Below are 21822 nucleotides of genomic sequence, written 5' to 3' on the forward strand. Positions count from 1 at the left end.
TCAAGTTCACATGAAAATCACCACCTGTGCAAATGTGTTGGCGATATACTTTTGTTTTTTGTTTTTTTAAATATTGTACTGCAGATCATAGTATACTAGTATACAATATATTCAAAAGTTCGAATAAAAAATTATTACAACCTCCGAGGTTTTCACCTTGAAAAAATACATAATTTATTATTAATGTCATTTTTGTCATGTAAACAATGCTGGTATTCATAATAAGTAATAAGTGTAAACAATTTTATTGACTTATATCATTATTTTTAAAACTTTCAATTGTTTTTATAGAAAATTATATTCCTAATATATAGTGGGTCATCACTCCAAGGTTTTCTTAATTCAGGTTGGTTTGTTTTCTATCAGGATTTATCTGGACTATGACTGAAATATGGAACACATACCTATCTATAAAATGAAAATCTTTGCAAGTCTAAAACATGACAAACATAAAAGATTTTAGTATTGCTCAAATAAATAACCTAATCTACATGACATACACGTATCTAATTTTTAAAACGAATATTTTTTAACAATTATCGGAAATATGTCGGTTGTTTTTTTCTCTGATATCTTATTTTTCCGGATGTATATGTATGTATTTTACCCGCCTTATACTCTTTGAACACACCACAAGTTTTGCAGTTCATACATGTATCATATGATGGTTCCCTCTCTATGACGGTCACTGGTTTATTCATACATTTGACCGCACCAAAACGAGTGAATAAATCGTCTCCAACTATATTGCAAAACTACCGATTTTTCTCAGGTTTCATAATTTGATGCGCTTCTGTTATAGAGAAACCAGACACCTTAAACTATCTTAATAAGGCTAGCCCGAATCAGTGCTGCAGAGTCGATAAGTCGTGAAGGGGTTAAATTGTCGTGGCCATTTATAGACCTAATTGATATCCTTGAGATGAAGAACTCAATTCAAATTCTAAAGTTAAAGCAAAAAATAATATTTGGATTTTTTAAAACTTAATAGTAGTTTATGGCGGAAAGAACCATGATGACTTAATTTTGAAATTAGACCAATTTTGAGGATTTCTAGCCTCCTTTAGATCTAAACAGTACTGCAATATGCAAGTAATTTGATAACTTATTAATGTCGGAATTATATTTTTAGAGATCTAGAATTAAGCATTTGTGCTACAAAAAATGTAGTTTATTTCACTAATCGATTGATTATCATCGGTGCCATTGGGTCACTGGTCAATTAGATAAATAGAGAATGATTCATGTACATTGCAAAATCTGTATCATATATTCCATTTTAACCCGAGACTTCAATATCAGCCTGAGAACCAAAGGCCGTGGGTTGATAGTGATCGGAAGTTATATTTGATATGAGATATATGTATACGTATGGTGCAGGTCTGTATGAACAGTTTGAACAAATTCGGATGAGCGACCTGCAGCTAATTCTGTATATGAAATATACACAACCCGTATGAGAGGGTGAAACAAAGGGTACGATAAAAACACGTGCCTTTGTTCATATAAGGGTGTGCATAAAACCCCTGTATTTTATAGCAACCATATCATAAGAACAGATAATCCATGCTAGAAGTTTGTAGATTCGACCTTCTTATCACATTTTTCTACCTTCTAAAACAAATTGATGACGTAGAGGAATTCTTTTGTTTCAATCTGTGAAGAATGGTCAGCACTTTAAAAAGGATAGTAGCTTGATTTTGCTGATTGATAATCAAAAACCAAAAATAAAGGGGGAAAAAATTAAAGAATACAATATTCTAAAACAAGACTGGATGCTCAACAAATAGCCAGTTATCCCTTTTAATATTTTCAGATATAATTTGTTTAACTATAAAATTTTTTGAATGAAGAAAAAAAAAAATCCATATATTTTATCTTTTAAATACGCGTATTTTTCTCTATTTCTTAAATAGAGCTCTTCTTTTAAAGGAGATCAATACAGTCTAAAGATGATCACGACTATCGAGCCCCCGTAATATTTATTTAGCAGTTGCAATTCGGCTTTGTATGGTCATTAATATCGTTGTTTAGAATAATTGTGACGTCATCTCAGTAAATGTCCTTCTTTCTGTGAAAAGTCCCGCTCGGCTTAATGAAACCTGGGATAGGCTAAATACATGTAATGCGCGGCGAACAGTTCATCATTCTATAAGAAAGAAATAAATACCATTGTTTATAATAAAAAAAAAAACTACCGGCCTCTTTTAACAGAACAATACAACTTGATTGCAATGCATTGCTTGATATTTACATAAAGACAAACCGATTTTTTTTTTACTTTTTCATAGTCTTAAGCGAACCGGAAACATAATGACAAAATCCAAGTTTTAAGAATGTTTGAACAGAATCAGTTGAATGCTTAATGTTGTAACCAGTACGGGGTACTCAAATTAATCGTTCAATGTTTAAAAGAAACTTTGATTGATTCAGGGCCATTCATCATTTGAATAGCATGGGAGTCAACCATGCGCATTCTTTGCGCACGAAGTTTTTGTTATGTCACGAATTATAACATTTTATTGAGCGAGTAAGTGTGTTTGTATAAAAAAACATGGTGTCTTTCATTACTGGATAAAAATCCGCCAGATTTGCAGGACAAAAACACATGATAAAATATATTGACAGTGATGCCAATAACATCAGTTAATGCAGAGATAAAACAATTAATAGACCCTATTTTTGTAAAAACAGGATGATGTCTGGCTGCCTTTTAATGAAAATCACATTTCATTCAAAATGATTCCAACCCAAAACGTATGCCAATATCTTGATATGTTCATTAATGTTCAGTCATGTACTTTTTTTTAATTTGATGAATTAAAAAAAAGCCGGTAAAAATATGTGGAGGTTTTCACGCATAAGGACTTGCACTAAATACGCCGTACTTCAATCTGTTTCAGTACGATTTAAACGACTTTTTACATGAATACCTTTGTGTGACTTGGTACATTTGTAGCTTAGAAGATATAGAATAAGACTACATGTATCTACCATCGCAACCTCTTGGACCTTTCCGTACAGGTACCTACAATCGCAATTCCTCGGGCCTTTCCATATACGTATCTACAATCGCAACCTCTTGGGACGTTCCGTACACGTAACTACCATTGCAACCTCTCGGACTTTTCCCCTATATGTATTTTAAATCCCAACTTCTCGGACCTTTCCGTACGTGTACCAGTGCTTGTAATGCACTACAAAGGATTTTTATTGATTGTTTCTTTTAGATCTCTCCTTCAATGCCATCCTTTAAAAATCTTTTTTAAATCGTAGATATTCAAGAATTGTCAAGAAAATAATAAAAAAAAAAGAAAAGAAAAATTCAACAGTTGATTTTGGTTTTGAGATGACTCTAAAAATAGGAACTGTTACAAGACAAAATGAGTTGACAATAAAATACTTCGATCACAATGCTTATTTCTCTTCTGCTTAATATGTACTTCTCTTTCATTTGATTTTCTTTGCGTCTTCTTATCATATGTAGTATGTATTTTATGTAGCATGAAACATCCAGAAGGGGAAAATAAAAGATTATATAAATAAAAAGAAAAAAACAACCAAAAAAAACCTCCCCAAAACAAACAAACAAACAGACAAACAAACAACATCGTAACAAAATTGAAAGCAATATTTCATCAACAATTTGACAAACATATTTTAATGTATATTAGTTAAGTATATTACATTTATATTATACTTATTTATATTGAATTATATGTAATTTTTGCAAATCAGGGGAAAAAGGCTTATGAATTTAAACATATCTTTAAAATTAACAACAAATTTGATCTTTGACAATATTTAAAAATATATCTTATGATTGTTTTGTAAAACACAGCCCAGGTTGACTCTGTGACAAAATATTGGTCTTAAATCTAAAATATACTGTGGAATCATTTTTATCCGTGTCGATCAATCTTCGTGAGTAGCTAAAATTTTCCTGGTTCGTGGGGATATAATTTTGTTGGTTTGCAGGTTCGGGATAATTTTGATAAATATTAACAAGTACTTGTATATACGTTCGTGGGGAAGTAAATTCGAAAGCCACGCACGTTTGTATCCAGTATTGTCTAATAAGCTTTAAGTCTAAGATTCTACGTATTACAAATAAATTCTAATTGACGTAAGAGTATTGCACATGAAAACTAAACTGGCAAGAATCAAGCAGGGAGGCAGCTCCTCAAACTACTACGGTATAAACAAACAATTAAAAAAAGATAACCCCGAATCGATTGTTCTTATCTCGGCAGTAATAACCGCGATTAGGACATTTTACTATCCAATACTCGCGGATGTCAACCAAAAGTCTGGTGCAGATGCCATTATTGCTGTCAGTGCCTGATGATGACGAAAGCATTCAAAGCGCTACTTCCGGTACAACCTTCCCCCTCACAAAAAAAAAATAAAATAAAAATTAAAAAAGAATTAAATTAAACATGAACAAAATCATACAATTTTAAGGAATTGACGTATATTTTTCAACCGCGAAATATTGTAAAAATTATGAAAAATTTAAGGAAATAACACAGAAAATAATAAGTACTATTGCCCCATTAGATATTTCGCTTTAGGGGAGGGTTTATGTAGGCTCTGCTTTTTACCACATTCATTTTATTTATCAATAATATATAATAAATAACATTGTGTTTGAATGTGGACTTTGTCCTTTGAATAGTCAACGTTTAAGGACGGTAGGTCGACAGACGTATATATTGAACATTTAAAGACAATATGTCGACAGACATTTATATTGAACATTAAAACACAATAGGTCAACAGAGGTATAAGATGAACATTTAAAGACATTAGGTCGACAGAGGTTTATAAGAAACATTTATAGACAATAGGTCGACAGACGTATATAGTGAACATTTAAAGCCAAAGGTCGACAGAAGTATATATTGAACATTTTAAAGACAATAGGTCGACAGAGGTTTATAAGGAACATTGTTTTGCCTCGGACTAGAATGTCTCGACGTCATTGGATTAATCGCGTCACGTGATTGCCTTATAAATTTCTTTACACGGCGGGCGTCAAAATTTATATAGCAACATGGCGGACGTAACGTTATTTGAGCTGATTTTTAACACAAACGTTCAACCATACCTATAATTTTTAAGCCCCAAAATATTTAAAGTGACTCCCCCTTTGCCCGTGACGTAATAAAACGATCCTATATACAATGGCATCCAGGTTTGCACAGACGACTGACGAGAAAGGTACAAAATTAGATAATAAGCCTATGAATTTAATTGGATATATTATCTTTTGTTGTTTACATATCAAATAAAGGGTCCTCGACAAAACAAAACACTTATAAGGTTTGTTACTGACTGTTTACAGAAATGTTTTGTGTCGTTGCTCCGCCTCGCCTTCTATGGACTTTACCGACCCCACAAATTTATGTAAACAGTCAGTAACAAACCTAATAAGTAATATTTAAAGACAATAGGTCGACAGAGGTATATAGTGAACATTTTAAAGACAAAAGGTCGACAGATGTGTATTAAATAGACTGTGTACTGGGTATCATTGGCGTTATTTAATGTGGAAATTAAAAGACAATAGGTCGACAAACGTATATAGTGAAAATTGAAAGAGGATAGGTCGACAGATTTATATACCATGGGCTGTGTACTGGGTATCACTGGTGTCATTGCGTCATCAAATCGGAATCAAACCGAGGTATTTTATTGCTAAGAGTCATCCATTTTGAAAGCTTACCCTAGAAATTAAAGCAGTATCGTTTTTAAATAGGTTGTACTTTTGATGGTGTGTCTCCAAATCGTTCCAGATCTCAAACTTACTGCATTGCTATTTTATATAAAAGATATTTGCACTTCATGGGGGTTCACGCGTTCTTGTCTGTTAGAAATCAGATTTGTCTAAATATAGTGCAATTTCACGCCTGGGGAATATAGAAAAAGGGTACCGACCAATTAATCCGATCGGGATCGATTTATGACAATCGTACATGTCGGATTGAATAAAAAAGGAAACATGCGAGTTGAGAACATTTTATTTTAGTGTATTCCGAAAATATTCCAAAACAAAAAAAAATTGAAGTAAGGGATTGAAGAAATGAAGAATGGTTGTACTACCTGAAAATTAAAATATATTTCAATAACTTTGAATTAAAGATCATTATCTAACGACTATGTTCACAAAAAATGCGTTTTTTCTTCCTTAGACGCAAATAAAGAACACATCAATGTTTATTTAACTCGATATTTTTACATTGATAAAAATTCAACATACTCAAAATATTATTAGCAATTTTAAATATGTAAAATATACAGTTTGTTTTGAATTACAATCAATATACATGTAATTAAAAAATGAAGATTAAATTGTAGAGCAGGTTTCGAATTTATGAGTTGCAGATGAGGACCTTGCGCTTCCTTTCTCAATGCTTTGGTGATCGACATTAATTTTTAAGGAAAGATTGATAAATTTTTTGTAATTTGAATTGTTTATTTTGAAAAAAAATCTCTATGAATACAAAAAAGCAAAACGAAACCAAAATATTACAATACACTCACTTAAAAATGTTCACTTTGTCTATTTTGGCCGAAGGAAAGCTGACGTAGTTGAGGTTCCTACTGAATTCGTTGCCACACAAATATACTCCCCCATGTCTCCCTGATGAGCGGGGAAAATGGTCAAATTGACGTTGTTTGGAGCACTAGACACTTTCACACCGTTGGATAAAGCTGAACTGCCTGTTAACTTTTAACAAAATATAGGATCTACCTGCCTGTTCTTTAATTTTGATTACTGGGAATTGTCTATTGAAATCGTTCCGAAAATTCAAAAACTAAGTACCAATTTTGAGAGGGTAATTGGAGAGAGAGAGAGAGAGAGAGAGAGAGAGAGAGAGAGAGAGAGAGAGAGAAATAAAAAAGAGAGAGAGAGACAGACAGAGATAGATACAGAGAGAGAGAGAGAGAGAGAGAGAGAGAGAGAGAGAGAGAGAGAGAGAGAGAGAGAGTGTGTGAGAGAGATCACACATCTATAAGCTCACCCCCTTGAACTCCCAGTGTATTGTTGCGTTAGACACAGGCTCCGTTTTACAGACCAGTATGACGCCCTCTAGGTCTGGGCGTAAAGTGCTGTTGTTCGGTTTGTAGGTAAAAATTGGCTTTACTAATAAAGGGAAAATTAAATAAATGAAATATTAAGTCACTTGTACTCTTATCAATTGTTTTATTTATTCAATCTCGTCGAATATCAATGTTGATTTGTAAGATGGTTATTGTGAGATAATAGTAAAAAGAAGCTAGTAAAGATGATGATAATGATGAAAATGATGATGACGACGACGCTGTTATTGATGAGAATGATGATGCTGATGATGAAAATAATACAGAAGATGATGATGATGACGCTCTTAATGATGATGATGATGATGATATTGAAGATGATGTCGTTGGTTTTAACGATGATGTCGCTGGTGATGGTAACAGAGAGTGTAGTATTTGAGATACATTGTACTATTGCAGAGAATCGATGGCACAATTAGAAATTAAGCTTGTATTAAACGAGTTGAACAACATTCAAATGATTACTTACAATAATGTAAGCTTATACTATATACTGTAGATTCCTAATTTTAAGCGAGGAATTAATATCCGCGTAAAATTGCATGAAGCAGCCTTTGCGGATTTAAAAATTTAGCTTTAATTTTATGAGAGTTGAGACCTATTAGAGATAAGAATTACCGCGTTCGCGATTTCATATTCTCGCGATTTGATACAAATCGGCGGGATCGCGAAATTAAATACTCGCATAAAATAAAGACTCTACAGTAATAAGGACATAAGAACGGAAAAATATCAATGTTGTAATCACCTTCTTGTGACGTTGTGTTAGAAGGTTTTGATGTTGTGAACTACTTATAAGGGCAGGGTCAAGATTTTGGTCAATTTTTTTTTGGTAATTTTTATTGTTTATAACCCTTAAGTAATGCATTTTTATTGGTCAACTAAAATTTGAATGTCAGTTGTACAGTTATAAGCAAGATACAGAGCCCACAACTCTTGTTATGTAAACAAGGCTTGTATTATTTTTTTGAGACTCGTTCATGTTCATGTTAATTAAAAATAAACAGTCCATAATGTTTTTATTAATTATAGGTTTAAAGCTGAAATTTTCTCATCAACATTTACAATGTAAACAATAACATGCCCTGAACTTTGTTAACATATCGAAGAATTGTGAACTCTCTATCCTGCTTTTTACTCGACGACTGACTTTCAAAGATTGATTATTTCTAAGAAATGCTTAAAAGAAGCACGCATTGCAAACATTGCAAGCATTGCAAACATTAACAATAAGAAAATAAATTTTTGACCAAAATTGAGACCATGCACTTTTAAGACTACATTGTTGTCTTCACCATTAGGATTACCTCGTTTTGGAATGCCACAGAGTCCAATGTTACAATAGTCATCATCACAACAGTCGTTGCAGTGACTGGTTTCAACCGAATCGCCATGGCTAGATGATGACACGTGACCATGTGCTAAAGACTGGAAAACTCTGCAGGTCTGTCAAGAAGGATGTGAATATTTGTAAAACAAGTCTTTTTATCAGACAAGTGGACAATCATTACATTGGCGTATGACTTTATGTTTTAACTTTAACAACTATATATAAGTGATAACAAGTTAACGACCGTTATCAAGCGCATTTTCTCAGGCCTATTAAGGTCAAAATCTAGTAAATGAAAGGTGCCTACAGGTTTATGATATTTGAGATATAAATTCTTTTAATGATGCTTCATAACAATATCTTTGTTTCATAAGGGTGTATTTGGGCTTAAATGTTTGGTACACACAATAAAAAATCATGTTTTAAACAACCATTTTCTATGAAATATGAATAATAAAAGTTACAAATCTCGGAGGTTTGTCCATTTTTGACTAATGAAATATTTCTAGATTGCCTACAGTCTCTCCAAAAACAGCATTGAACAAGCTCTTGACCTCCTCTTTAAAATGGTTTCAAATTCAATATTGGTACCGGGCTAACTTTTCCCATGATTAAATATAGAATGTCCAAATATTGTTTTATTTTCTAAATAATTTCTTTAAAGCCGTAAAATACGGGAAACAATTAATCAAATCAATTATGACGTCATAATGGTTCTAGCACCAGAAAGACACTCTGGAACAATTTACTAAATCTTGACCTTAAGGAGATTACAGGACAATGATCACGTGACATTGCAATGATGCTTTGATGTGCTGACTTTATTATGACGTCATGATAGATTTTTTTTTTTATTTTAGAAATGTGAGGGGAAGGAGTGATTCCTATTTTTTAGTGTCCCATCACATTTTGTTAAATTTAGAATCGAAAATTCCAAAGTTTGAAGTGCTGATTTAAGTAGTATTTTGATAGAATTATGATTTTGGTAAGTAAAACAGTTAATGCTCTAATTAAGGTTGAAATTTGTTTCCGCTCTTCAAATTTATGAATATAATTTGCAAATAAATTTCAACAAATAAAATACTTATTGCTGAAAATTGAAAAAATTCATACTGCCAGATAAGGGCGATTATTCCTATGAAAATATCTCCCTTCCAAGATAAGAAAGTAGTCATGGAAATATTATATGATGTAGAGGACATCTTAATATAAATGTGACAAGTAATAGCTTTCCAAAAAGCTTGCCTGACTAAACAAAATTATTCAATGGAAGCATGCATGTATCAATTAAGCTAACTTATCAGAAATGAATTTTAATTTTCGCTGCTGATCATAAATTTATAAATGGAACGTGCAAATTTAAGACGAAATGTTAGTCTTTTCTTCGATCTACAACATGTACATATATATCACTTGAAATTCATTTATTTTATTATTTTAATTTTTTAGGAATGCACACATATCATATAAGTGCATGTAAGCTTGAAAGCTGGAGAGAAAATAGTCGTTTTTTTTCAAATTGTATTTGTTATATTAATTGCAAAATCAACTGAAAGGCATGTTTTAAAACTTCCCATTTTATGAAATATGAGAGGGTATACAAACACGTATTGTTTTTGAATGTGTGTGGGCAGCTTCATCAAAATCATCTTGACAAGCAATTAAAAAAGGGTGAATTCTCAAATTCACGAAAAAACCCTAACTGTAACTTTAATTCAATTAAAATTCCTTATTTGCAGTTTCATTATTGCATGCTCCTACAAATGTGGAGGTGGGGGGGGGGGGCAAATCCATGATATTTCCATTTATCCTATAAAGTTAAAAAAAGTGCCAGCTGTCAAAAAAGAGGGGAGGGGGAAACAGCCTCCCTCACCCCGACCCCCGATGCTACGTGACTGTGATGTAAACACACAGTGTGCTCTGGGGTATTTGCATGATCCCAACAGACTCATCAACTAATCGGCGCGCAAAAACTAAGAATGAGACATTTAGGGCGAAATCCTGCTTTACCGTTCACGCAACGAATGAACTCATCCATTGGCAGATATCCATGGGGGGGGGGGGGGGGTAGATGCATTTTTTGACATTTGTTTTGTAACAGCTACATACATGTACATTATACTTTGGATCGGATGTTTTGGAAGAAATCTATCGAATTAAGAAACACACTTGATTAGTAATTGTTAAATGTAGTAATGTACATTAAGTAAGATACGCGAGTTATGATCCCTTTTCAAGATTAATGAAATCGCCCAACTGAACGAAAATCGGGTCACACCCCGCTTTGGCGATTTCGTTCCTTCAGTAAACATTCCAGCTGTATAAATATATATTTGTTTTAATCCAAACTGATGACTCTCTTGCAATCATGATAATCCAACACCAATTATTACTTACATTGTACCGTAATAGACAATATGTTACAACTTATTGCGATGAATCCCTCCCCCTTTTTCATCGTTCATATATGGTGGAATGCCTGATCTATTTTTAAATCAGGATTACACAAGTGCACTGCCTTGTGAACGTCCCTTTTACTTGAAAACTCTTGCTCGCTGTTGTTATTATATGCCATAAAACATTTTCGTCAATTATGAACGTAAATGTTGACATCTTAAACATGCATCGGTTAATCTTTTTTGTGAAATATCATGATATTGCTTGTCCCATTGTCTGAACTGTTTCGGAGATTGCAACTTTTAAACCTTAGATATGCCTGACGTCATGACGTCAGGCAATAAAAAAAGCAAAAATATTCATTTCAAATTATTTTACACTGCAGCATCTTGTTCATCCCTAAGATCTTGCTAAATGTTAAAATTTTGAATAAATTACACTCATTCACAGCTAATTTCAACGCATGACCAGACAACCTTTCATTTTTCCTGTTATATACTGTATACACGTTTATTCCCTCCCCTCCCCCTCTTTGTATAACTTTGCCAATAGCAAGTTATGAATCAAAAAAGACGATTGGAGATATCAGAATGTGGTTATTTTTAAATTTGCCCGGTCACAACGAGAAAGACTTCATTGCTTTAGGAATTATCAAAGTTGATTCTAATTCAACCCAGCGGCTGAAAATCACTTTAATTTTTTAGGTTCACGAGAAGAGGATTTCAAAGACGCTTCCTCAATGCATTTCAAGTTATTTCACATGCTAATAGCAAATGTCTAATGAGTTGCGATTATTGTTGAACCTATTTATAAACAAGGATTATGCAATTTAACCACCTTTAAGTTACGTAAATTCTCTGAATGGCAGAGATTCATCCAATGGGTTGTCTTGTTATGCAATTCTACTGCTAATACATACACTCAAATATTACACTAATTTTACATCTTATTCTCTTTTCAATCGATACCTTAAAAATACATATGATGACTTACATCTTTATGTTGGCAACCAAGGTTGTAGCGAATTTCGTGACTGAACGGATGTCGGTAACTTCCTGCATAACAAATCTTAAAAATAAAAAAAGTATCAAACGTAGGAGATTTGAATCGTGAAAATATAAAACATTAATACCATCTACCTTTTACATAAAATGTTTGAACACAAGAAGGGACTTAGGAATTTGATATAATGCTTTCACATGATATTCGGCTGAGATTATCGTAAACTTAAGGAAGGACAGAGGTATGCATCATTTTAGTCTATCCCAAATTACATTCGGGTTGGACTTTGATTTTTTTGGATAGTCTCACAAGGGATAGGTATCATTTGGATAGCCTTACAGAAAGATAGCGATCGTTTAAATAGTCTGACAAAGAATAGAAATTGTTTAGATAGTCTCATAAAGGACAGGAATCGTTTAGACGGTTAAACAAAGGTTAAAGGTCGTTGTGTTGGTCTCACAAAGGACAGATAGTTTAGTAATCCTTCAATGGATAGAAATTGCTCAGAAAACGGAAAGGGGTCGTTCGGATAGTCATATGAAACGGATATGGATAGTTTTGATATTACCAAAACATATAGGGGTCATTTGGATAGTCTTGTGAAACGGATATGGATAGTTTTGATATTACCAAAAAAAGATAGGGATCGTTTGGATAGTCATATCATTGATAAATGTCGATTGGATAGTCCCCCAAGGAATAGGTATTTTTTGGGATAAATCCAGAAAGCAAACAGTACTCACAGAATCCTCGCTACATGGTATAATAGTTTCACAATCATCAGGATGAAGGGCGTCGGAGCACGAAAAACATCTTCTTTCCCTGGAAGCTTAAATGGTGGATTTTGATAAATGAAATCGCTTGAGGATTTAGATTATGAAAAGATTAAATGAACACTGCTACTGTTGTATATATATATATCAAGGGATCTTTTAAATGTCTTTATTGTAATTAGTTTATTATCATTATTATTTTTATTATTATTATTATTATTAACTTTATTATTACTATTATTAGATTATTACTATTTTATTATTACTCTATAAATGCAAGAAAAGTAATCCAATTATGAATTTGTAATATGTTATATGTAGAATAATAATTGATCTATTTCGTGTTAACTTAAGTCTTTGCTCATAAATGCTACCTTCTTTCTTAAATTCTTAATGTTGATATAGAGCTTATTATGTACACAGTAGAGTGTTAAGAATAACACTAAAATATCAACAGATCTAGATGCTTCACTTTAAGATTTCAACACAAACATATCCTTAACAAATAGAACAAAATATTATTTTTCAAATTCACAAAAGATGTAAATTCAGAATTTACACTTTTTGATCAAAGATATTTCTGTAAAAAGCTATACAGAAATTTTGTTGCAAAGCCTGAGTTAATGATGTATTGTCTCTGATAACCTGATTAATTGATTAAAAATGTTTTTGAAAAATTCTTTATTTTTCAAAGGTACAATCAGGAGGGTTTGATGATCTAGTGTATTTTCAGAATGTATTGATCTCCAATATAAGAAGAACTCTCTATAAAAGTATAGGATAATACCAAAATCTAAAAGTCAAATCTATGAATATTTTTTTGGTCAACAAATTATATCTTCATATTTTAAACAGATTTGATGGTTTTTTGGGTGACCACCGAGAGACCTTTAACTCACGAGGTGTTCCACATAACTTGTTGTTGCATGGATGGGTTCTATTTCCGGTGTAGCAGCATTCAAAACAGTTTGTGAGTCCCGCCTCTCGTTTACCTAGGCCAGCAATTTGATTAAGCGTGTCGCAAGTCTGAAATCATAAAATAGGACTTTGTGCAGGAAATTAGTTTTTACCTCAGATATTAATATTATCAATGGTGCTTTAGAACGGAGGTCATATACAGCATCTACAATTTAAGTTTATACAGAAAAATTCAGAGATTTAAGTCTTCAAAAGATATAATATAAATGTTTCGATTACATATCATCTCAGAAGCAAACAATCTAAATATTCTCTTTCATAAAGTTCAGATTATTAAAAACAAATTTTGAAAATTATTTTATTATACAGATATCTTAATAACATGCTTTCTATAAGTTTTAAAAACAGAAAACATTGAGCAGTTGCTTGCTCCAACACAAACTTTTCCACGTACATGTAGTGAAATGTACACAAAATATGACGAATTCTATAGGTGAAAATGACTCTAGAGAAACATATTATGTCTCTAAAATAAATACTTATGGAGAAAAATTATTTGTTCTTGTTGCTGAGAGAAGGGACTGTCCATTGAAGTGATTAAAGTCCGAGGAATGTACGATGTTATCTTAAATGTTGTAAGTTATTTTATTTGTTTATAATCCACCAAAATTGGTATCATACGCTGATTTCCAAAAGTTCAGAATATTGTAAAGGAATCAGATCTTATCAAATATAGTCTGTTTATCTCTCAATCGGAAAACATTTCAAAAGATAACTACTCATTTCGCATATTTTATGGACGCAAAGCAAAAAAAAAAATATATCTAAAAAAAAATAGCGAAATTATCTTAAGGATACTCATCTTCAAAGAAGTGATCGAAGCAGAACTAAAAATTATAATTCTTACTGGTTTACTGAAACAGCCTGACTCAAAGAGTGGTTTTCCATTGTACTGCGTTGACTTTCTGACAAAGCAGGACTGCAAATTAAAATAACAAATCAGACAAGACTTATCCTAAATATTGTTTAGTTTAATTGTAAGACAAAAGCTTCTAGAAAAAACAAAGACACAGCTGTTTGATTTAACTATTTCCTAACTTAATTCTAATCTTTTTTTGTTTTTGTTTTTTAAAACCCCACACATATCATTATAACATCGTATTAACGTAATATCAAAAGTGTGATATGAATCAAAAACGGGTTTTAAGGTGCCAAGACAGTTTTTGGCATATTTTAAAAACTTCATTTGCTTGTATGTGCAGCTATATTAAACATACTTAATAGTCAATTATGATAATTAGCTAAATTAAAACTAAAATTAAAAGTAACATTCTTTGTCTCATAAAATATAATAAACGATTCATTGGTACACGGTAGCTACTTTTTCTAAAGTTTTAATTTGAAATGTTAAACGTGCGTATGTCCTGTCAAAAACCATACTGAAAACCCTTTCAATGTTGTATGTGTTCATTAAAACTTTCGACCTCAATGTTCCCCTAACAAGAACACGACATTAAGTTAAAAAAATGTATGTAGAATGAACGCAATGAAGATTCTAGTGACGAAGTTCTAAAGTGAAATTTTATCTGCATAAGTAGCATTCAATGTTATGTTGTATTATCAAATGCCTACCCCGTATAACATACATGTAAGTAATCCGTAACGAGTTAAGTCGGATAATTTAGAGGTTGACTTGCCTCGTTTTCACCACACTGTATCAAGACGTCACAATCCTCTTGTGCCGGTACTCCGTTACAATTGAAGCATTGGTTGGTGACAGAATAGACACTGGCTTGTTGGATAATAAATTCAAATTCCACAGATAAACATGTACTCAACACAACACCCCCAACCCTCAAATAAAATATCGAAATCACATTCTGACAAAGCATTGATTAATAATTTGAAATAAAAACCCCAACACTTTTTATAATTTTTTATGAGCAGAGAGTTTTATAATAATATTGTCTTATTAAAAAAATAACAATTCTCTGTTAGCCGATCTTATTAAATTATATATTACATTTTTTTATATTTTGATCATTTGGATTTAGTTAAAATATAAAATTTCACAAATATGGCATATGTATATATAGGAATGGACATTACATGAATTTAATGAGATGTGTTACCTGTTGCTGCCACCAGAATAAATATCTGTAACATAGCTAAGAAAAAATGAAGTAAATTGCATAAGAAAGTGCATTGACTCGACTTCCAGTTATATCATATTCATATAAACGATCTTTTTTTTATATAAATCATTCTTTTTCAATATTAATATGCTGTTGAGTTATTTGTTTCTAAAATCGATTGATTAAAATATGTAATTAATGAATGTTTATCTATTAAGGGTGGTTAGTAATCGCCTAACAATAAGTATGGAAAACGTCAGTCAGCATTTGACTTAGCGGAAGATCGTTTTATAGACCATAGAACCTGAGAAATGAAAGGATATGTAAATTTAATGAAATAGAAACAATTGAAACATTTGAAATTTGTAATGCTATAATTTTTTTGAATTCGAACAAATAAAGACCCTGTTATTTTGAGATCTCTCGCAAAATTATTTCAAAACTTTCCATAATTTATAAACTTGTTATTTATTACCAATTAGACGATTTACAATTAATCAAATACTTGACAATATGAATAAAATGCCTATCTATGTATCTATATGTGTACACACTTGTATGTAAATGTCATTTTGTTACAATATGAATAAAGTGCCTGTTTATGTATCTATATGTGTACACACTTGTATGTAAATGTCATTTTGTTACAATATGAATAAAATGTCTGTTTATGTATCTATATATGTACACACTTTTATGTAAATGTCATTTTGTTTCAATATGAATAAAATGCCTGTTTATGTATCTATATGTGTACACACTTGTATGTAAATGTCATTTTATATGCATGGATTCTATCATGAGGATCATCTTATATTTTCTAAGTCAAGGCAAGCTACTGACAAACAAGTTGATAAAACAGGACTATCAACAGTCTCGTATGAAGTCATCTTTTCGTAAGTTGTATGGTCGATACAACGACCTTGTCAGCAAATACAATGTTCCACTGGGTCGCATGCTGTTAATTAATTGTTAACCATAATCAATCCCCTAATTGTCAACGGACTTTTCCGGTTTTTCCCGATTACGACAAAGAGTGAGCACACGGCGGTTGGGACCGGTCAGCAGAGGATGCTCACTCCTCCTAGGCACCTGATCCTACCTCTATCTTTTGGAGGTCAGTGTTGCTCTGCTTTGAGTTTGTATTTCGTTTTATTGAATTTTGAGATGGTTGGCGGTTTGTTGTTGTCATTTTTTCATTGATAATAGTTTGTTCCAGTTGGTTGAATATTTTGCTGTCAATGTCAGGTCTTATAAATTGTGATTTTGAAATTTGACTAAGCATTTCATATGATTATATTTATAAAAAAAAAGATCATCAGTATGTGTGGTATTATATTTTTTGCCTAAAATATAAAAGTTATTATATTTGATAAAATAGAAATTTTCTTAAACGAAGATTATATGTTAATGATATGAAATTTACCTATCTAAGATGTTTATATTATTTTTATATGATTTGCATGTAATCTTTGTGTGTTATAAAAGTTGAACAAAGATATGTCGTCCGATGAATCATTGATTCCAACCATGGGGCGTATTTAGTTCTGTGATTACTGTCATCCACGTTCATTTCAAGATTATTATTCAACGTTGTTCTAGCAATTATGATACAATATAAAGACTAAACTTCATTTATTTTACAACGATTTATAAACAAGTTCTACAACTTAAATTAATATCTTTCGTTGGCACAGATGTTAGCGCAAGGGGGTCCTTAATGTGGAAAGAAGCCGGAGTACCCAGAGAGAACACACGTGTACAAGCGAGCGACCGCCATACAGCCACTGTCGATCACGGGGTTCGAACTCGGATCGCAGCAGTGAAAAGCGAGTGCATTGTCCACAACGCTACTTGGGCCCTTCAGCAATTTGTGTCACATAACCGAAAGACTTATAGGTGGTTCAATTATAATCAGTCAGTCCAGTACAAACTGAGTACTGCTGAACCTGTTTTATCAAAGTTCACGTGTACTGTGCCTTTTACTTATAGTTTGTTACATACTCATTTCAATTACAAAACACGTTAAATAAATTTGACTTTAGCAATATTTGAATTTTAGAACAAAGTTGTGGATAGGTTTATGGATTCTAACGTTAATTATAGGTTTGTTTTATATTCTAACGTTGATTATATGTTTGTTTTATTATCCACTTGCTTCGAATTTTATTCCTATCAATAAATTACCATATCTATTATAAAATGGTTCAAAGCGTTCACTTATCTAACACATATCTAAACATTTTTTTCTCTGCATTGTAATATTTTTGTGATATTATTGTCGATCACACACAAAAAACAGAGAAAATTTGAATTCCCTTTCCAGTAAAACGTACTAAACAATGTGAAACAAACGAAATCGAATGAAATATATGTTTCTATACTCAACTTTTCCGAATACCTGGAAAAGATAATGACAAGCTTTTTTGGCAACATAAATATATAATCCCATATTTTACAAAAAAGTTAATCTTACACAGAAATTACCTCAAGTAAAAATGAAAATAAAGGTATATTATCAAACTGAAATTCCGAGACTTACTGTAAGGATTTTCTAAGTACACAGGACGGTACAGATAGCTAGTATGGCTGACAGATAACAACTCTGTAATCTCTAAACATGGTAAAGATAAAAACGGAAGATAATAATCCGAAAGGGCAAACACTTCCTTAAGTTCACGACTGGAATAAACTCATTTTGAAAATCGTTTCATGATAATGGGTAGAATTTAACATTAGGGTACGATATACAGAAGGCCACGTCGTATAACTCCTACTCCACTGTACGATGAAATGTAATACTAGTAGCTATTTCATGTATCTTATGAATTGGATTGCATTTTAAACAAAGTATGATAAGTTATCAATAGCTGATTGTTAAAAAAAAGGCATTTTTATTACCTCTAGATAAATGACCCCCCCCATATGGGCTGAGGTTGTCATTATTTAAACATCATATTTTTAATTATTGAGTTCATTTGGAATAAACCCCAAACAAATGTATAAAGCAGACACTACGGGGAAACAAAACCAACCCCAAGTTTTTCGTAAAAATTACTTATATAAAAAATAAATCTTATGCAATTGTTTGAACATCATATCATACATTTGATTTTTTGCCCAAAATCTGGAATATTATCGTACATTTCAATAAACCTTTCTGAAAATTAAATTCTTTTTTGTTTCTAAAATGCCATAAAATTTGCTAACATGATTAATAATTGCCAAATCATTCTTGTTTATGTCACGTTTTTGTGTCAACTAACATTTTGACAGGTATACATTGACAACAATGTATTATTGTTTAACTCTCCAAACAATCTCTAATTGTGGTTTCACAATCCAAAATTAAGATAATTTTTACAACAAAAAATTGTCGTTTTCAATTCATTTTTCACAACGAACAGGATAAAGGAGCAGTGAGGAATGAAGTAAGAGGTAAAAAGCTAAAACCATTTTAAAAGAAGTATTTGACGACGTTTTCTATCTTTATATTATTGTGCCTAATAAAAATTAAAACTTTATTGAAAACTTTATGCGTATTCCGGATTTTTTGAAAACATAACACTTTCTGCTGTTGAATAACAAAGCACGGTTTGTGTTTTTCAATCATTTAATTTATTATGTTTGGTAACACCTTCAAAGCAATCGTCTTCGTTTGCTCTCCTATCAAGTTTCTCGCCACGCAAGAGTAGTCTCCAGACAAACCCTGGGTTACATTCGTGAGGTGCAGTATAGGACCCTTTGAAATAGTCACGCCATTGTGTTGCCACGTGACGTATGGTGTAGGATTTCCGGTCACGAGACAAATAATGTTAAGATTTTCACCTGAGGTAGCAACTGTGTTTTGGAGTTGGGCTATCTTTGGCTCCTCTAATAAAAAAAAACATTGAATGAAATATTTAGAAAATCAAGCCATGTATTTCATATCTAATTTAAACAATCTTTTTACATAGCTGTATGAACATTAACATAAAAGGAACACACTTAATAGATCCGATATGCATAACAAATCGATTTTAAAATTCAGAGATATACGTCATTACAAACAAAAAATGAATCATAAAATTAACAAACTGTTACATACAGCTACAAACCTAGACATACGCATGGGGTTGGGGGCGTTGTAGGTACGACTTTAGGTGGGGTGGGGTTTCCTGGATCGGCCGGTGGTGTGGGTGCACCATTAATAGGGTTGGATACACCTGGGTCTCCTTTTTCTCCCTTCGGTCCTTCGAGTAAAAAAGAACAATTAATTTAAAAACACCAATTTTGCAAACGAGATTAACTGCCTTTTACTCTTTTTAGATTTTTTCTTTATATTACTAATAACTGTGTTTTTTTAAACATTCTTCTTCTTTTCTTTTTATAAACAAATAAGTAATAAATAAAAAATTATTATTTTAAAAATAAAATCATTTACAAAATTACACCTTCAAAACCAAGGCACAAACACACCAACTATCACAGGCATGTGTATTTCAAATAACATCCAAATTACTATATGCATGTAATTTTATTTCTAAGCAGTGGTTAACAGCCATAAAACAAAACCATATCTAATATTTGTTCATACTATATAAATTTCTATACTTATACATGCATAATAGGCAGAACTTTCATTTCTATATCATACAAAAAGCGGCAATTAACACACTTGATTAATTGCCTAAATGCATTCAGAGTTAACCTTTTTTACTTCTGTACGAGGAATCTTGAATCAGTATCAAATACCGTATCTAAACTAAAATTTTGACGCCGTTTCAATGTTTAAAAATCATGTACCTCTCATACAAAGGCGACTGTCGTTTGAGCAATGGGTCTCCAGAATATGTGCCTGAAAAAATGAAATGTCCGAAGAATGTATTTGCAATTCTTTAGCAATTTTCATCTTTGTGACAGGTTGATGGGTATTTTTTAAACAGACTTTAAGCTCTATATTTTATAACTGTTACCTGAGCCATGAGAAGTTCTTGCATGAAAGTAGTTGATGTCTGTCGCTTCTCCGGGTTGTCAACATTTACTCGGAACTTCTCTGTTTTATCTGTCTGAGTTCTGTAGTCAGTATGGTCTCTCTTAATTTTATGTCCATTCGTTTGGGTAGACTACAAAGTATACTTTTAATTACGTCTTGTCAAATTATGAATTAAATATATTTTATAAATAATATAAATATTTTGTTTATAATTAAATACATAATTGGTAAAATCCGTATTTCTTTTTAAATTTGTTGATGTCTTTTTCTCTTTATAAATTTAAACACAATTAATAGAAAGAAACAGTATTAAAAACAAAATTGGGTCAATAATTGAAATGTGGTAAATGTTTACCATAGAAAGTAGAGAAATAGGTCAAGCATTATCAAATATACATAATCAGTCTGATAAAAGACCGATCCTTTTTATTAATAGCTACATTCAGTGTTGATTACTTAAAATGAAGTCAATTTCTAAATTATTTTGGATAATTAAAAACAAAAGAAAGTATTGAACATATTTCATAAGCATACCTTGTCTTGCAGATCTCTTAAAATCCTGAGCTCATTAAGTTCCTGTTTAATCTCTAGAAGTTGGAGGTACATAAAGCAGAGGCATGCCGTCACACCCAAAAACACTATCAGTAAAAACATCACTAAAACACGCCCTCTGGTGGGAAACAAGGATTCATCGGTCGCCATGTTTATGTCAAATTTGCATTAGAGTAGTCTCCCTTTAAACTTGTTCTTGGTGTCAGAGTATAATCTTATCAACTTTGTAAACCTACACACGACGTGACTCTCACTTGCATTGAATTATAAGTGCATAATTTTGTAAACTACTATTATTCCTATATGCTGTAAATGAAGGCCTTAAATATGGAATGTATCCGATTTATACTGTATTGACGTTTATGTTTTTATTTAACTTTTTAAATGTTTCCCATGTTTGTTAACTTAAAATTAGACAAAATTAGGATGCAAAGAAACCAGAAAAAAGAGTAATATCAAGGTACTTATTATTATAATGATCGATTTTTGCTGAAAAAAAACCCCCAAAAAACTTTGAAGTTGCAAAACAAAGTCTTTGAGCATAACAAAATTAATCATTTTCATTGCTCAATTCAGTTTTTAAAATTAAAAATCAAGAATTTTCTTTCTTTGTCTCTCTTCATCTCTAGCTCT

At 31.8% G+C, this 21822-nt stretch overlaps 2 protein-coding genes across 2 annotated transcripts; both read right to left on the minus strand.

Moving 5' to 3' along the window:
• Positions 1-6005: 6005 nt before the first annotated feature.
• LOC128171520 (uncharacterized) lies at positions 6006-18320 on the minus strand. The gene is made up of 11 exons (XM_052837299.1): positions 18205-18320; positions 15660-15695; positions 15225-15319; positions 14435-14506; positions 13509-13635; positions 12580-12665; positions 11828-11902; positions 8415-8553; positions 7029-7150; positions 6547-6733; positions 6006-6105 (listed from the first exon to the last, which is right to left on the minus strand). The coding sequence occupies exons 2-10, from the start codon at positions 15691-15693 to the stop codon at positions 6566-6568; spliced, it is 918 nt and encodes a 305-aa protein (XP_052693259.1). The 5' UTR covers positions 15694-15695; positions 18205-18320; the 3' UTR covers positions 6006-6105; positions 6547-6565.
• Positions 18321-19265: 945 nt separating this feature from the next.
• On the minus strand, positions 19266-21395 carry LOC128171524 (uncharacterized). The gene is made up of 5 exons (XM_052837302.1): positions 21172-21395; positions 20618-20767; positions 20448-20499; positions 19760-19894; positions 19266-19535 (listed from the first exon to the last, which is right to left on the minus strand). Exons 1-5 carry the CDS (start codon positions 21337-21339, stop codon positions 19276-19278), a joined length of 765 nt encoding a protein of 254 aa, XP_052693262.1. The 5' UTR covers positions 21340-21395; the 3' UTR covers positions 19266-19275.
• Between the last annotated feature and the right edge of the window lie 427 nt (positions 21396-21822).

The sequence above is a fragment of the Crassostrea angulata genome, chromosome 2 (assembly GCF_025612915.1).
Source record: "Crassostrea angulata isolate pt1a10 chromosome 2, ASM2561291v2, whole genome shotgun sequence".
NCBI lineage: Eukaryota > Metazoa > Mollusca > Bivalvia > Ostreida > Ostreidae > Magallana > Magallana angulata.

Excerpts from the sequence above, each read along its gene's own strand:
- LOC128171520 (XM_052837299.1), bottom strand. The coding sequence starts at position 15,693 with ATGTTACAGATATTTATTCTGGTGGCAGCAACAG. Across the intron at positions 11,903-12,579 it reads TACCATGTAGCGAGGATTCT|ATTTGTTATGCAGGAAGTTA; the intron begins GTGAGTACTGTT and ends TTTATTTTTAAG. Across the intron at positions 6,734-7,028 it reads TACACTGGGAGTTCAAGGGG|TTAACAGGCAGTTCAGCTTT; the intron begins GTGAGCTTATAG and ends TTTTGTTAAAAG.
- LOC128171524 (XM_052837302.1), bottom strand. The coding sequence starts at position 21,339 with ATGGCGACCGATGAATCCTTGTTTCCCACCAGAGGGCGTGTTTTAGTG. Across the intron at positions 20,768-21,171 it reads TAAGAGATCTGCAAGACAAG|TCTACCCAAACGAATGGACA; the intron begins GTATGCTTATGA and ends TATACTTTGTAG. Across the intron at positions 19,895-20,447 it reads CAGTCGCCTTTGTATGAGAG|GACCGAAGGGAGAAAAAGGA; the intron begins GTACATGATTTT and ends TTTTACTCGAAG.